Source organism: Aspergillus tubingensis, assembly GCF_013340325.1.
Source record: "Aspergillus tubingensis WU-2223L DNA, scaffold_7, whole genome shotgun sequence".
Taxonomy (NCBI): domain Eukaryota; kingdom Fungi; phylum Ascomycota; class Eurotiomycetes; order Eurotiales; family Aspergillaceae; genus Aspergillus; species Aspergillus tubingensis.
Genome location: NW_023336281.1, coordinates 2,149,898 through 2,165,025, shown reverse-complemented (window position 1 = coordinate 2,165,025; position 15,128 = coordinate 2,149,898). Strand labels below are relative to the sequence as shown.

At 50.3% G+C, this 15,128-nt stretch overlaps 3 protein-coding genes across 3 annotated transcripts; 2 read left to right on the top strand and 1 right to left on the bottom strand.

Annotated features, from left to right (window-relative positions):
- Nucleotides 1-189: 189 nt before the first annotated feature.
- AtWU_05688 (RNA polymerase II mediator complex middle subunit MED1) lies at nt 190-2,559 on the top strand (the record flags this gene model as incomplete). Its single annotated transcript, XM_035500798.1, has 2 exons — nt 190-1,848; nt 1,903-2,559. The coding sequence occupies 2 exons, from the start codon at nt 190-192 to the stop codon at nt 2,557-2,559; spliced, it is 2,316 nt and encodes a 771-aa protein (XP_035356691.1).
- A 6,507-nt stretch (nt 2,560-9,066) lies between these two features.
- On the top strand, nt 9,067-10,676 carry glnA (glutamate--ammonia ligase; the record flags this gene model as incomplete). The annotated part of the gene is made up of 6 exons (XM_035500797.1): nt 9,067-9,069; nt 9,180-9,218; nt 9,310-9,402; nt 9,619-10,123; nt 10,182-10,603; nt 10,659-10,676. 6 exons carry the CDS (start codon nt 9,067-9,069, stop codon nt 10,674-10,676), a joined length of 1,080 nt encoding a protein of 359 aa, XP_035356690.1.
- Nucleotides 10,677-11,282: 606 nt separating this feature from the next.
- On the bottom strand, nt 11,283-13,097 carry AtWU_05686 (putative MFS transporter; the record flags this gene model as incomplete). The annotated part of the gene is made up of 4 exons (XM_035500796.1): nt 11,283-11,864; nt 11,935-12,526; nt 12,588-12,899; nt 12,949-13,097. 4 exons carry the CDS (start codon nt 13,095-13,097, stop codon nt 11,283-11,285), a joined length of 1,635 nt encoding a protein of 544 aa, XP_035356689.1.
- Nucleotides 13,098-15,128: the final 2,031 nt, after the last annotated feature.

The following is a 15,128-nucleotide window of genomic DNA, read 5'->3' as shown; positions in this document are numbered from 1 at the left end:
TGCCCCGCTCAAGTCGTGTGCTTTTGCTGTCGTCCGACGTATGGAGCATCCATGATTTCATCGGCTGCTTGATTTCTTCTCCATTATCTCTCTATTTTTCTGCATGATACCCAGCCTTTGTTTGCTACTTCATACACTTTGTAAATTTTCTATTCGAGGTGGATAGATCTCATTTCAATAACCACCACCATGGCGACTCCCTCATCGAAGCCAAACCCCGGAGCGACTCCGACACATCTGACCTCGTCGCCTCGTCCGTCTGGTGCTCATATGGCCCGTCCGATTTCCCACAAATCGCCCTCAACGAGAACGCCTTCAGCTTCCGGTCATGGACACAACCAACCCCCCGTTTCAATGCACCAATATTCTACCCCTCTCGCCGCGACTACCGGAGCCGAGGACCCCGTTACCTTCAGTTCTCCGTCGGCTCTCCTCGCGCTTGGTGGCTATAGCGGGATCAGTCCGTCCCCCGCCGGACACGATGGTCTTGTCGGCGCAGGCATGAACGAGAATGATATCCAGGCCTTGGGCATGCCGGGACTGAAGCTCGGGGGTGCTCGCGACAGCGAGGAGGAGCGCAGAAGACATATAGATGATGTGGTTCAGCTCCTACGAGCCCGAGTCTCGGGGCGGGGTGTGTGCAGGGAGGGTATTGAGCGACTGAGTGATCTCGAAGGGTTCGAGTCGATTTGGCAGGAAGACAGTCTCAGCATTGCGGGGAACTTTGTCGATCTGGAGATTGACTTCCACCGGGGGTATAATGTGGTGAAGGATGTTAGTCTGAAGTATGCGACGCCTGATGCGCAAGATGGGGAGCAGCGTGACGAGGCTACGGCAGTGCTTAAGCGCGATCTGATACAGTCGCCGGAGGAAGGAGACCGGGGTGCTTGGAAGTCGTTGCGTGGGTTCCATGAGAATCTACAGTGGCTTGCCAAACATGATCGGCTTAGTCAGGAGGTCAATTGTTTCGAGGCCATTGAGGGTCTTTACGAGAGCTTGAAGCGCGTGTGGGAGGCGGAGTGGAAACATCGCAAGTTTGCGGGGGTGTACGACCATCTTTGCAGTGGCTGGGTTGGCCAGCCGTGTATGCACAAGGGGAGTCGCATTGGACTTGGTTTGGATTACTGGGTGCAGCAAGCACGGGTTCTGGATGCGAAGGAGAAGCAGAAGACGTCGTCTGATGCGATGGTGGTTGATGCGACGAATGGGCAGCCGTCGGATGATGAGCCGAGCAGTTTGGAGGGGAAATGGAGCATCGTGGTGGAGTGCGAAGAGGGTTACCCGTCCCTCCGTGTGTCGAAGGACTGGGTTGGGTCTGAGGTGTTGACGGGAGTCAATAACAATGACAATGGGCCGTCGTCGAGTGAGGCGCATGGGTCCGAAGCTGCAGTTGTCAATTGGGTTGATCCGCCGGCGACGTTGACCAACAATCAAGGTCACCCTGACGCCATGGCACTTGACTCGAACATGCTGGGTTCTTCTGCTCCTAATCGTCGATTCGTGGCGAAGTTGGAGCCGGCCTTGGATCTACCGATTCTGGCAGCATCTGATATTTACCGGCATCTTGGAATGCAATTGCCGCAAGAATTCAAGATGGTCACCTACGATGGACTCCTGGCCCCGGGCTGGTCGCCTCTGTCGGCAGCAGGTGCTATGGGTTTGGGGCCCGAGGAGGCCTCTCAGCTTGAGCGGAGGAGACGCAGAATGTCGGTGCAATCGGTTGACAGTACGGGCAAGCCGTGTACGAAGCATCACAGTTATACTTTTCAGCCGTTTGAATCTGTGGCAGGCCGAACATTGAGGGATATCCCGTTTGCACATCCCCGGCAACTCGCAGACATTATCCCGGTATGTTTCGGTGACCCAGATGTGTGTGTTGAGACTACTGACAAATTCTTCTAGATCCTTCGTCAGTACGCCTTTTTGGCCAACCTTATCCGCAGCGTTTTCAGCTCCTCGTACAAGCCTGATGAGGATAAACCCGCCACGCCCGCTGATTCTTCGAATATCTCATTCAGTCCACCCAGGTTTACCGATGGAAATTCGAAGAAGGATGTCATTATCTTGAGCAATGCCGACCCGAACGAGAAGAGGCTTGATGCACTGCTGGGAGGCTTCGAGAAACTAGCAACTTCGCCTAGTGCTAAGGGTAAAGGCCCTGTGGGGGTGGGAAACGGAAACTCTGGTCCCAATTCTACTTTTGATGATGTCAAGGTAGACGTAACGTTGCGGACGCAACTAGGACAAGCACCGGTGATCATGCTACTTTTCGCGGTGGATCAACCAGACGAAGCGTCGGAATCCGCCAACGCGGAGGCGGCATTGACGAAGGTGTCTATTAGTTTGGAAGTTGGACTGAACGGCCGGGTCTCCGTTGTGGACATGACGGGTCTCCTAGATGACAATAACACTACCACCACAGACAACATGGAGGACACGCCAGAGAGAAAGACTCTCGAGCTGCAAAGCAAAATCGCAAATGTGCTGGAAATATCACAGGACATTGGGATCTTGGTGGAATGGATTTTACGATGGGCGCGGCAGCGGAAGGGCCGCTGAAACTTGCCGCGGAGTCCAAGACAGTGAGGGGGAGGAATACGCATCGTCCACTGCGTCGGAAGTGGAGAGCGATCGATCTTCTCATCCATCGGTCTAAGCGGTGACGCAAGCTGGGATATCCTCGACCAGGAGTCGCACTAATTCAGACGTGGGGACTTGCCGAAGATTCGACCGATGTTCTGGAAGCAGACTCGGCCCATTTTTCCTGGATCACGGTCTGTGCAGTATCTGCGTGGGATGGGTGCTAGAGGCTGTCATACACCAGTTGATCCCAAACAAAACTAACTCCGTAACACCCGATTCTAAACCACCTGATATGGATTGGAGCATGTGAAAGGGAATCTAAGCTTAATGTGATGCAGTCCTGTACAACTACTGGGAAGGGGCCATGTGTTTGACCATGGTGACCCTGTGGGTGTGGAGCTAGATCCGAGGCAACTTGACAGGACTAACGGTGGAATGCCGGTCAAATCGAACAAACAATCACAACAATCACAACCGGTCCACCGAAAAAATAATACTAGCAAGACAGAAAGCGAATGAAATGTACAGTATGCCAGACCGAAAAGCAAATAGAAAAAGCACCTGACCGTCAAAGTTCCAGAGCGAGGGTTAACTTACGTGGGTGTCTGTCCATCGGCCCATCTGCAGGGGCAAACACAAAAAAGAGGAGCCTCGGGAATCTAGACCAGCCTTGATGACAACTGTCCTAGCATTTCCGTACGAAGTAGTTAACTAGTTTAACCAATGGACTTGTTGTAACTCGCAAGTCTATAATATAAGAATCCACAATGACTTATAGCAAGTTTATACCTATGAGTATCTACTGGTAATTAAAATCGGCAAATGGCCCAACAATAATAATAGTAGTAGTAGTAAGTCGAGGCGGTATAGATGAGTAGATCACCACCCGATCCCTCTGAAACCGATCAACTGAGTCACAAGCCAATTGAACCAACCGACCGCCACTTTTTCGACTCTTTTCAAACGAAAAAATAAAAATAGAGTATGAGGGATTAAATTTTAAAGCTCGACCCCAACAACATGCAAGGAGGGTTTACACTGCTACTAGGTACATGTGCTTGAGAATTCCCCTACTACGTAGTCTACTGTACTGTACGTATGTAAATATGCGGAAATAAATCCCTCTCTTCCTTCAGACTCGGTAATTGAATTGAAACATTGCAAAGAAGATACAATTGAAAATTTAGATGTTGTCTAAGTCACTATGTATGTATGCACTTTGCACTTTGCATCCATTCCGTGTCTTTCTTCCTTTCTTTTTACTTCTTCTTTCACTTTCCCCTAAAATGATGAAATCAAGAAAAAAGAGGAATGAAATTGAAGCTCGGACATTACTAGTATTATGCACTAAAATAAAATTTTTATCCTGGCGGCACCTTCCCCCCCTTTGATCAACTGCGCGAATTACTCTCCCTGACTGGCTAAAACTGGATGCCTAACTATGGGGAATTTGGGGGTAAGTGTCAGGTACTTAGTTTAGACTAGGCTTCTGATTGAATTTTACACTTTGTTGAGGTATTTTCATTCATTCATTCAATTCTTTCCTTATTTTTTTCTTATTTGTTTCTCTTTTTATTTACTTTACTGTTTATATTGAGTTAATATTACATGTATGTATGTTTTGTATGTATGTACGTACGTAAGCTTCTTTGTTTCTGTTTCACGGTTATATGGCTTAGTCCCTCCCGGTTACTTCACCTGAGTATGTAAGTATACTAAGTAGATTTCCGGTATGGAATCCTAGCCTCAGCTAGCTAGCTAAGTAAATACTTCAGCTACCCCATATTCAGGCACCGCATGATACATACATACATACATACATACATACCTGCAATGCAACAAAGCTACTACTACTCCGCGGCCGAGATCGCTGCTGTGGCTGGTGCTGATGCTGGTCCTGTCCCTGTCCCTTGAGGACTACTAGACTAACAACTAATCGGAATCCCCGGGCTTGAGTCATTGATACTACCTTGTTGAAGATCTTTTTGCTGTGTGTCGGACAGCTACCTACCATCTCTATAGTACTTCATCATCTGCATCGAGATTAAGGTTTATATTCTGCAGCAGAAGTCTCGAGACCCTACCCTTGGGGTTCTTTGCTGTAGACTAGGCATGTCGATATGACATGTCATTATTGAAGTGATATTGGATGTGTCGTGCAGATGGGTTAGGCTATTGTATTGTTGGTGCCGGTTTGGGTTGGGTCATTGTGGTGGTGTAGGTATGTAAGTATACGAATTTGGTAGTCGTTGAGTGAGTGATTTGTAGTATGAGGAATGAATGGGATAGATGGATGGATGGTGGTGATGATCCTCATGATCTAGTAAGCATAGAAGAGGAATGTGATGGCATTCGAACGTGTCGATTGATCGGCTTCGGTTTGTATATGGTTGGATTTCTCGGAACTCTGGGGGTGTTGCATGTGCATGTGCATTTACTTCATATGGCGACTCAGGGATATGTTCCGAGGGATCATGATTGTGAATAATGGATATTACTACTATCAACTTCTGCAGGTGAAGGAATGGTAGGATGGAATATAGTATGTATAGTAGTAACGAGTCTATGTAGTGATGAAGAGGTGGGTGCTTGATGAAGGTATATAGTACTCCGTACTACTAAACAATATCACGATAAGAAAGCTCAGCGATATAGTAGTCTAGTAGGTTAATATCAATACCATTCAAGTATAGCGCAAAGAAGCAAACGACTTTGTATCTCCCAGGTACACAAATGTAAATTGCATCTCACCTAATCGCTCTGGTCGGCCCGAAACCAGTCAGCGTCGTTTGTCATGACCACCCGCAACCAACCAATGAGAAGGCCACGATAAGCATCGCGAACTGAAAGGGCGTGATCTACAGACAGAACCATGTTCTGATTAGTTTTATCATCCGTTTCATTGAGGGGTTAATTCGGAAATGGGGGCTTTGAATTCTTTTTCTGCTTGGCCGGTGAGGGATATATTGATTCTTGATATGCTGAGAGGCTTGCATCGTGGTCCGCCAGTCCACTGTTGTGACGCCCGAACCCATCCTTGGTCTGCTAGTTTTTCACCATATGCTGCAGCTGTTGGTCAGTCCGGTGGTGGTGAGTAAGTTGGTCCACTCGTACTCGGCATTACCGTCCGTGTATATGCGGTTGCATTTTTTCTATTTTGTGTATCATTTTCATTCAGGGGGGGATCGGGCTACTGTATCAGGATGGATGTGAAACTCGGATCACGATCAGATACGAGTCAAGTAGGGTGATGATGGTAGTGGTCACTTGGATTGTGTACTGTGTCGTCGGCTGGAGGGCACTAGACCCATCTCGGCTAGTCATTGTGCAGCGCCACAGTCAGTGATGGCTCAGTTCCTGCTATTCTCGCTCCCGTTCTATTCTGGGGCGCGGCACACAGCCCGGCTTCCAGATTCGCACAGTAACCGGGAGGGATGTGTTGAAGGAAGATGACGCTTTTATGGCGCACGGTTTAAGACACTGAACCTGATGTCTCCCAGGTGGATTCCAGGCTATCCTGCCCAGTTCTCCAACAATGACATCTGATACCTCATGTTGGCATCACCGTGTGGAGGCCAGCCATGACGTCCACAGGGCTGATCGGAAACGCAGCCACTCTCTCCCTCGCGGATTCCTGAAACTCCCGACTTGGCCTCTCTGTCATTTGCTGCAGCACCCCTTCCACCCACCCCCGGCAGACAAAGACTCGCGGAGAAAGGGAATGACCAAACCCACGATCGGACACTAACAGACGAATGGGTCACCACAGAGCATGCGGATGGGAAATCCTGGGGTTGAACAAGGATGCTCTAACTCAGGAGTAACCTCTTTTTTCCCTTCTTCCCTCTTCCCCCCCCATCCATTCATCCGCCGTTCATTTGACTTTTTCCCTTCTGGAACCGTTTTTCCCTCCAGGCTCGGCAGAAGAGGCGGTGCGCCCACGAGTAACACACCGTACTCACATGATATTAGTCACAAAACCTAATTATAACTCCAGTTAACATGGAAACAGTGGCCGGTCTCGGGGCTGGCGGGCGGCTCTCTTGCCATTCTCCCTTCAAGGAATGTTTTGCCACGCCCCACTCCCGGCAAATCAGCCAGTCGACTTGCGTTGCGAGGCAAGGCATCCGGGAAATGACCTCTCTTGGGTTTACCCGCTTGTGTGTAACTGTAATTCATGGTGGTAAGCTGTCAGACTTTGTATGCGCAATGTACAAGCATCCTTTGGACAACTGATATGAGTTGACGGGGGGTGAAATGGGAACGGGATATTCCACCGGGCCGGTAGCCTGGATAAGGGACAATAGTTCGTTCGTGATGCCTTTTTTGAGAGTGCTGTGCGGAAAGGGCAAAGCGTCAACCCAAAGTGTATTGTCCATGCGCGATTAAAAGGAAATGAAAAGGCCGATAAGTGAAAAAAAATCAGTCGGCAGGCGCGCCATGATCCACCCACGCGACTCATGGCGGGGTTTGAGGGGCAGCCACTGATAAGGGAAATCCTCCCAATTTAGATAACCGCAGGTACAGGATTTGCGTATTGTGAATGGAACAAATTGTGTATTGGCGCTTACACGGAAGGTCGTGATTTGTTTCCTATCAGGCGCTCCGGTAATTCATCCGTGATATCTGGTCACAACAAGTAGATACTCAACGCAGCTTCACGATAGTAGTAGTAGTGGTAGTCAGGCAATGCACTACTGCCATCCGCTTCAATATCCCCCAAATTGCAACAAAGATAAGACGGGAAAGATAGACACCGGTACCTCGATATGTCTTTCCTATCATTGCAGCCATCATGTCACACCTACCAATAGGATCCCATGTCAATGCGATTAGGCGCAGGCAACGTTCGAGCTATTCGGGTCCTGCAGCTGATATGCATCGGAACCGATCACTGGTTGATAATTCCTCTTAGCAACTAATTGCTGTCGCTATCTCTGGGTAACGAAAGGCCAGAGTGGGAAAAAGTGAGGGATCAGACAATATCATGATTACTTTTTGTGTTGGAGGGGGGGAGGGCAAGGTCAGCAGACATGATCGTTCGAGATGCGGTGTGCATAGAGTTGATAGTAGAAAAGTACGAGATAAGTGGCTGTTATTTCTTATTCCTTAATTTTAATCCTGCCCTGATATCTGGCAGGTGCACGGTGGGAACTCAAACAGGAGTGGTCGCTTCTGTTTTCAGATCACCGTCGCGTGGGGTGGGAAGATTATCTGGGGAAGGAAGGGGGCAACCGCTTTGCGGGTTCGAATGAGATTGCTGTGATTAATACTCTCAGTCATGGATGAATCCCAATGGAGGAGAGTGCTGCCTATCAAGGTTCAGATAGTCTGGATTACGACTTGTGCTTTCTAGGAAATTATCCGACTGCAGTAGTGGCCTTCCACGGAAGGTTGTCCTGGCAGACAAAAGAAGAAAAGAAAGACGGGGGAACTTTTCCCAGCTGTTGCATCAATTTTACCCGTTTGGGTAATATTGTTTCTTTCTGGACCCGGATAGGGCATATCGGTGGACAAGGTGTTCCCCATTACCCGACATGGACAATCCCATTTTTTCATGGCTAATGCAATATCCTGCCATTTTCACCGTTAGTGATGAATCAATTTTCCATTAGCAAGGCTTGCGTGAATTTTTAGCAAGCCGCGGACATGCCCACGCTGGGAAAAAGACCGGCGTACGTAGACTTGATATCGAAAAAGCCAGTGTTGGGTCTAGTCCTTACAATGGATGGGCGATGGAAATAGTGGCGTAACAAACCCTGGTCTAACCTGCAGCCTTGCCGCATTCATCTGGTGTCAGTGAATCTGACTTGAATGATGGGGAAAGTTACATTTCACTCATCAGTTGAGCAACAAAAGTTGATTCATAGAATTTTAATTAAATCACCACATGAAGCAGTGATGTCCAATGAAGCAAATACGAAAAAAGCAGCAAATGCGACCTCAAGGATCGCCAGAAACACAACTCCTCGCATATTGAATGCGATCGGTGTATCCGGCGAAACGGACGCGGTGGGAAAGAAAAGTGTAATACGAAAGCGGATGCCCAGCAACCGAAACGCAGCCCGAAGCTGTGACGGTAATTTTCAGAGTTATTTTTGTGAATTTCCAGATCCATTTTTGTCTGGGACTTTTTTTGCCCCCCTCCCCAGCAAATGCCCGCCTTCCTCATTCTCTTAAATTTAAAGGATATCCCTCCCCACCCACTGAACCGCTGACTTACAATCTCCATTCCTCCTCACTCCTCTCTCCGCCATCTTTTATTCCAAGCTTCTCTCTCTTATATCTCTGGGTCCTTCCCCTCTCTCGCTATCAACTTTGCTCTTGACCAATCTTTTGGATTGTCTCGCGTTTATCGTCATTGGACTTGATCAAAAATTCAAAGTCAATCGTCTTTGAACAAGCTTTGCGTTAGCAAGCTCAATAACCACAAAAAAGAATTTATCTTAATTCTACATCACACACACACACACACACTTCACAATGGTATGTCCTTCCACTTCCAATCTCTCAATCTGTTTCTTTTGCTTTTGTTGCTTTGCTTGCCTGCCAAGATTTTATTGAGAACTACTCGCTGACTCACACTTTCGCTACAGTCTTCCGGTGAAGCAACCGTCATCTCCAACACGGAGAATGTGCGTTCATCTTCTCATTAATACCTTGCATAATCTTTCTTCAGCCGCTTTGCGGTTCTGAGGAAAATGCATACTGACTGGCTGGAAACAGCTCATGAAGTACATGTCCCTCGACCAGCGAGGTACCGTCCAGGCTGAGTACATCTGGATTGACGCCGTCGGTGGCTGCCGTAGCAAGACCAGGGTATGCACTTTTCTTTTTCCCTCGACTTCCTTTACTCACTGCACGCGTGTGGAGCCGGGCGTTGTCCTGGATTGAGACGAGGGACCCGTCGTTATCATGGCTCCCTCGAACACCGATAAGCCCTGCGCACGGTGACTCGATCCTGCACGCGCCGGCTGCACCCACCCGTCGCACGTGACATAGCGCGTCTCGGGCTAACCCATCATTGCGCTTTAGACTCTCTCCAAGCCTGTCACATCGGTCGATGAGCTCCCCGAATGGAACTTTGACGGTTCATCAACGGGTCAGGCTCCCGGTGACAACTCCGATGTCTACTTGCGCCCCGTCGCTATCTTCCCCGATCCCTTCCGCCTTGGTGACAACATCCTCGTCCTCTGTGAGACCTGGGACTCCGATGGAACCCCCAACAAGTACAACCACCGCCACGAGGCCAACCGTCTGATGGAGATCCACGCCAAGGAAGAATGGTGGTTCGGTCTGGAGCAAGAATACACCCTCCTCGGCACTGATGGCTGGCCTTACGGCTGGCCCCGTGGTGGTTTCCCCGGTGCTCAGGGTCCTTACTACTGTGGTGTTGGTACCGGCAAGGTCTACTGCCGTGACATCGTCGAGGCTCACTACCGTGCTTGCTTGTACGCCGGTATCAAGATCTCCGGTATCAACGCCGAGGTCATGCCTTCCCAGTGGGAGTACCAGGTCGGTCCTTGCGACGGCATTGAGAGTGAGTTAACCCATACCGGTCGAAAACTTGTGCGTATCAATACTAATTGTATCTGCAGTGGGTGACCACCTGTGGATGTCCCGTTTCCTCCTCCACCGTGTCGCTGAAGAGTTTGGTGTCAAGATCTCCTTCGACCCCAAGCCCATCAAGGGTGACTGGAACGGAGCCGGTCTCCACACCAACGTCTCTTCCGCTTCGATGCGTGCTGAGGGTGGTATGAAGGTCATTGAGGCCGCCATGAAGAAGCTCGAGGCCCGCCATGTTGAGCACATTGCCGTCTATGGTGAGGGTAACGAGGAGCGTCTCACTGGTCGTCACGAGACCGGTAGCATCGACAAGTTCAGCTATGGTGTTGCCGACCGTGGTGGCTCCATCCGTATTCCCCGCCAGGTCGCCAAGGATGGCAAGGGTTACTTCGAGGACCGTCGTCCCGCCAGTAACGCCTGCCCCTACCAGATCACCGGTATTATTGTTGAGACTGTAAGTTCTTCTGAATTTCGAGATATGATCACGCAGATGACTAACTGTTTACCAGCTCATGGGTGGCAACTAAATGCGTTACATACCGTTTAAAAATGTGAATACACTTCATATTAGCGCTCGTATACCCTCCGGCGTCGACAGGGAGGTGGACAATAGCGCAGCCTGGCACTCTCGGGAGCAGACATAGAATTTCTTTTTCATTCTTCAGCTGGTAGTTCGGGACTCTTCATTTACTCTCCGCCAGAGCTCGCCTTGCGTTCCTTACCCTCTGCTGGTTTTGCATTTCGTTTTCTTTCATTACTTGGGTTATGTGTTACGTTAAGCATAGAGGACTTCGGAGGAACCGACAGTCACTTGAAAATAAACTGGTGGAACGTGCTTCAGGCATGCACCGGAAGGATCAGAGAATAGATTAATAGCCGACTTACCACAGTAACATAGTGTGTCAATACAATCATTGCCCGACGGGCTGGACATGAGACTTCTCCATCTAAACGACTTGCGGCATCGCTGCTGGCATCTAAAACAGAAACAACTTTTTGACTAGTATTAAGTACATACATGTAGTGATCATAATCGTGTATACTATAGATATAGACCGCTCTCATCAGAGAGATGGATCCTTCAAACCGACCCCACCCTCCACGCACACGAACCCCATACATTCCCCATCTCCTCACCGCGCCTTCTTCCAAAACTTAAACATCCCCTGCCCCAACCCATCCAACCCCCTCTGCCTCGCCTCCCTCCTCGCCGCCCCATCCACAATCTTATCCTGCTCCTGCTCCCCACCCTTCTTTCCATCAATCACCCTGACAAGAACCTGCATCAACACCGCCGCCAAAATACTCGCACACAAAATCCCCACCATGACCAGATTACTCTTCCGATACTTGGCCCTGCCCGGCGCCTCGTAATCGCTCTTCCACCCGGAATACAGCGCATACGTCGTCAATATACTCCCCAAGTTACCCCATCCGGAGACTACTGCTGACGCAGTGGCCACGCCAACCTCGCCGTGGCGGCCTTGGAATACCTCCGCAGTCCAGGTCATGGTGATGGGCACGGTGGGGCCCAGTCCGAAGCCGACGATTAGGAGGCCGCCGTAGCGCGGCCAGGAGTTGGTGTCGGTTCCGGCGTAGGTCGTTAGGAGGAGGCCGAGGATTTGAAGCAGGACTGGGATGGAGAAGAAGAGGGCGCGGTGGCGGTGGAAGCGGTCGGAGAAGGGGGTTACGAGGACGATGGCTATGAGGTCCATCTGTGGAGTTTCGTGTGGGTTAGTTGGTGGGTTGGTTTGGTAAGAGGGGGGATGATGGGGAGGGACGTACGATCCAGATCGGAGCGGAGAGAAGACTCAGGTCGATTCCGCTGAGGGAGGGGTTGATTGCTTCGATGATCACCGTGGCGTAGCTTTGGACACCGATGCCTACGCCCACGACGCCGAAGTACATGATCAGGAGGGGCCAGAGGCGCCAGTCCATGAATACGCGGGCGAGGTCCATCCAGGTCCATTGCGCGCGGTGGTATACGCGCTTGAGATCGTGGTAGTGGATTTCGGCGTCTCGGCCTGTGAGGGCTGGAGGACTGCGTGGGAACCACCAGAGGTATTTGCGGTGTGGGGGTTCGACGCCTGGGGCGAGGGGTCGGTCCGGTAGCCACCAGAGGAGGACGATGCCGACGGCGATGGTGATTACGCCGTAGACGAGGAACATCCATTGGAAGCCGACCATGCCGCGCTCACCGTCCATTTCTTGGAATCCGGCTGATACCAGACCGACGACTGCGGCGGAGACTTGCGCTGCGGTGTAGTATTGACCGATGCGCTTGCCGGTGCGCGATGGGGGGTAGAAGAGTGTCAGGTAGTAGGTCATGCCGGGCCACATGCCAGCGATGACGATTCCTAGAAGGAGACGGAGGAGGCTGGGGTTGTTAGTTGCTGTTGCGCAGACATGAAAGGTGACACAGGGGCCGGGGGACGAACTATAGACTCCATGCGGCTTTCATGGCGGCCATGCAACTGCCAATGACACCGACGCTGATGACGATGCGACTCATCCATACGTGCGGGCTCAGTCGGGTCATTATGAGGTTGGACGGCAGGTCGAATACGACGTAGCACACGTAGAACAGCGCCAGACCCGTAGAGATTTGGTGTGGAGTAGCGTTGAGGACGGAGCCGAGATCGTGACCGGCGTCGGTATTCATGGTTTGCGCAAGACTGACATTGGAGCGCACTGCTGCGCAAAGGAAGTAGAGGACCCAGAATGCGGGGATGATACGGAGGTCCAATTTTCTATCCAAGGTTAGGTGTGTTTGGCACTTAGGAAGGAGATGAGACGGACCTGTAGATGCGCTCGATATCCTCAACATCGGGCTCGTTGTTCGGTTCCGCGTCGCCGTCATGGCTGCTCAATGATCGCTCTTGGATATCCTCTGCGCTCAGGTCCTTTCCCGGCTCGTGGGCCTGGGATGGCGCTTCCATCAGGGACATGATGGAGTGTTTGCTAGGAACTCCTGCGGAAAAAAAAATAAAGTGTTAGTGCGAGATCCGGGGAGATACCGTTGACGCCATGGCTTGGGACTTACAAGGGTGAGCCAGACGGTCGTTCCTCTAAAAGCGAGAAAAATGGTAAGGAAACGGAGGGTATAAAGTGGCTGATAAGGATCGCTCAAGCAATGCAGCTGGGCACCCCGCACAGACAGAGCTGCGTGGCCAGTGGTGTCACGGTGGGAGAAATCGGAAATATACGATCAAGATGGTAGTGATCAGCCCTAGAAGAGATTGCATGCCTGGTTAGTTGGGTGGATGCTGCAAGCATTGAGTCAAACGTTGAGGAAGAAAAAAAAGCGGGGAGAGCTCTGAGCATGTGCACGGATCGGAGGACCGACTTTATCTAGTAAGTCTGGATACTAAGAGAACTTACCTGAACTAAGACTGCCATGATGTGATGCTGAAAAGGCAGAAATGAAACGATTCCAGTTAATCGCAGCTCACTCAGTGAAAAGAGGGGAAGAAGAGCTGAAAATGCAAGGGACAGAGGAATTGTACTTGGCTGGCTCTGTCCTGAGGCAATTGCCAAGCGATTGATAAAAAGAACCGCAGACACAAAGGCGGAGACGCGAGAGACGTGAAGCGGACCAACGATGGCCCGAGGAGAGTCGATCCTCACGAGAACAGCGACGGTTTCGGCGGATAAACAATTGCCATGGAACGAATCCAGAGGTTCCAGAGCAGCACCAGGAGGATTTGCCAGCCGACGGTCGGACGAATCCACTTTCGCGGTTGATGTGCTCAACAAGTTTTAGTTAACCAACAATCTCCTTCAGTCCGCAATGAGTCACTATTTCCCCCCAGATTGAGAATTCAAGTTATACCTACTCCCAACTGAGTAAATTCAACGGTGTCGCTCAACACTAAAAGTTAAAAAAGCTTCAATCCGATGTCGGTGATTTCTATTCGTCCGGCAAAGAGGCCTGCATCCTGCAGTGTCATTGAGGTTGCCGTTCGATCTGCAGCTTTCTGTTGCACCGGTCGGTGACTGAATCCATGGCCCGGTGAGCCAATCTTCTGGGCTTATCCATCGTTTTTTTCCTGATCTCTTTCAGTTGATAGAAGTCTAGACGGCACTCTTCCACATTTTCTGACATCTGGACCTCGGTGAGACCGAGCAGACAAACTGGCACCGATAGGCTCCACCCAGTCATGGGCAGCAGATGAACGGGCCTGAAACGGGGAACCGTAATCCGACGACACTAGAAGTCGCGCACTTAATTACTATCCAGTCCTAAGCTTGGCTCCCCTCAAGATAGTGACCGGCTCGTACCCTTTTGTAGCTCTGCATAGAACGAAGGGAGTTAGAAAGACTTGGCACAGTATTCTCTCCGTCAAGACAAGAACAGCTTAGCTTCCTGGAGCAGCTGCCCCTTCCCATGGATGCAGGGAACTATCACTCACCCGGCTAGCGAACCTGACGGATCATGCACCATGTTTGCGCCTGGCACCTGGCCAGCTAATCATTAACCCATCAATCGCTCTGCTGTTGCAGTTAATCGTTGGGATAATGGTACTGCTATCCCAGAAATGCAGAACAGATGAAAAAACTTGCGCAATTGGGTTTCACTGCAGTTCCCCCTTATTCTCCAAGCCAGGAGCTAGCAAGCACATATAAACAGTCTAGCAAACAAGGTTTGCGCGACTGTCTGTACAACATGCTATGCTTATGTATGCCATCCGATGAAAGAAAGAAAAATTCGGTTATCGAACGACTTGTGTCACCTTGCTATCGAACGAGCTCCAATTCTATTCCAAGTCCCTACTATTTATGGAATCATCAAAAGCTTCATCGTACAAGTTCATAGAGCACGAGTGATGACCGAGGCACTATCATCAATATGCAGGATATTGAGCAGTAGATACAGTCAATCAGTGGAGGCACTTTGAGATTGATAGCCTATCGATAGCCCACGAACGAGAGAACTGCAAGATGCGTACAAGATTAGCTGTCCAAATAGCGAACCACGG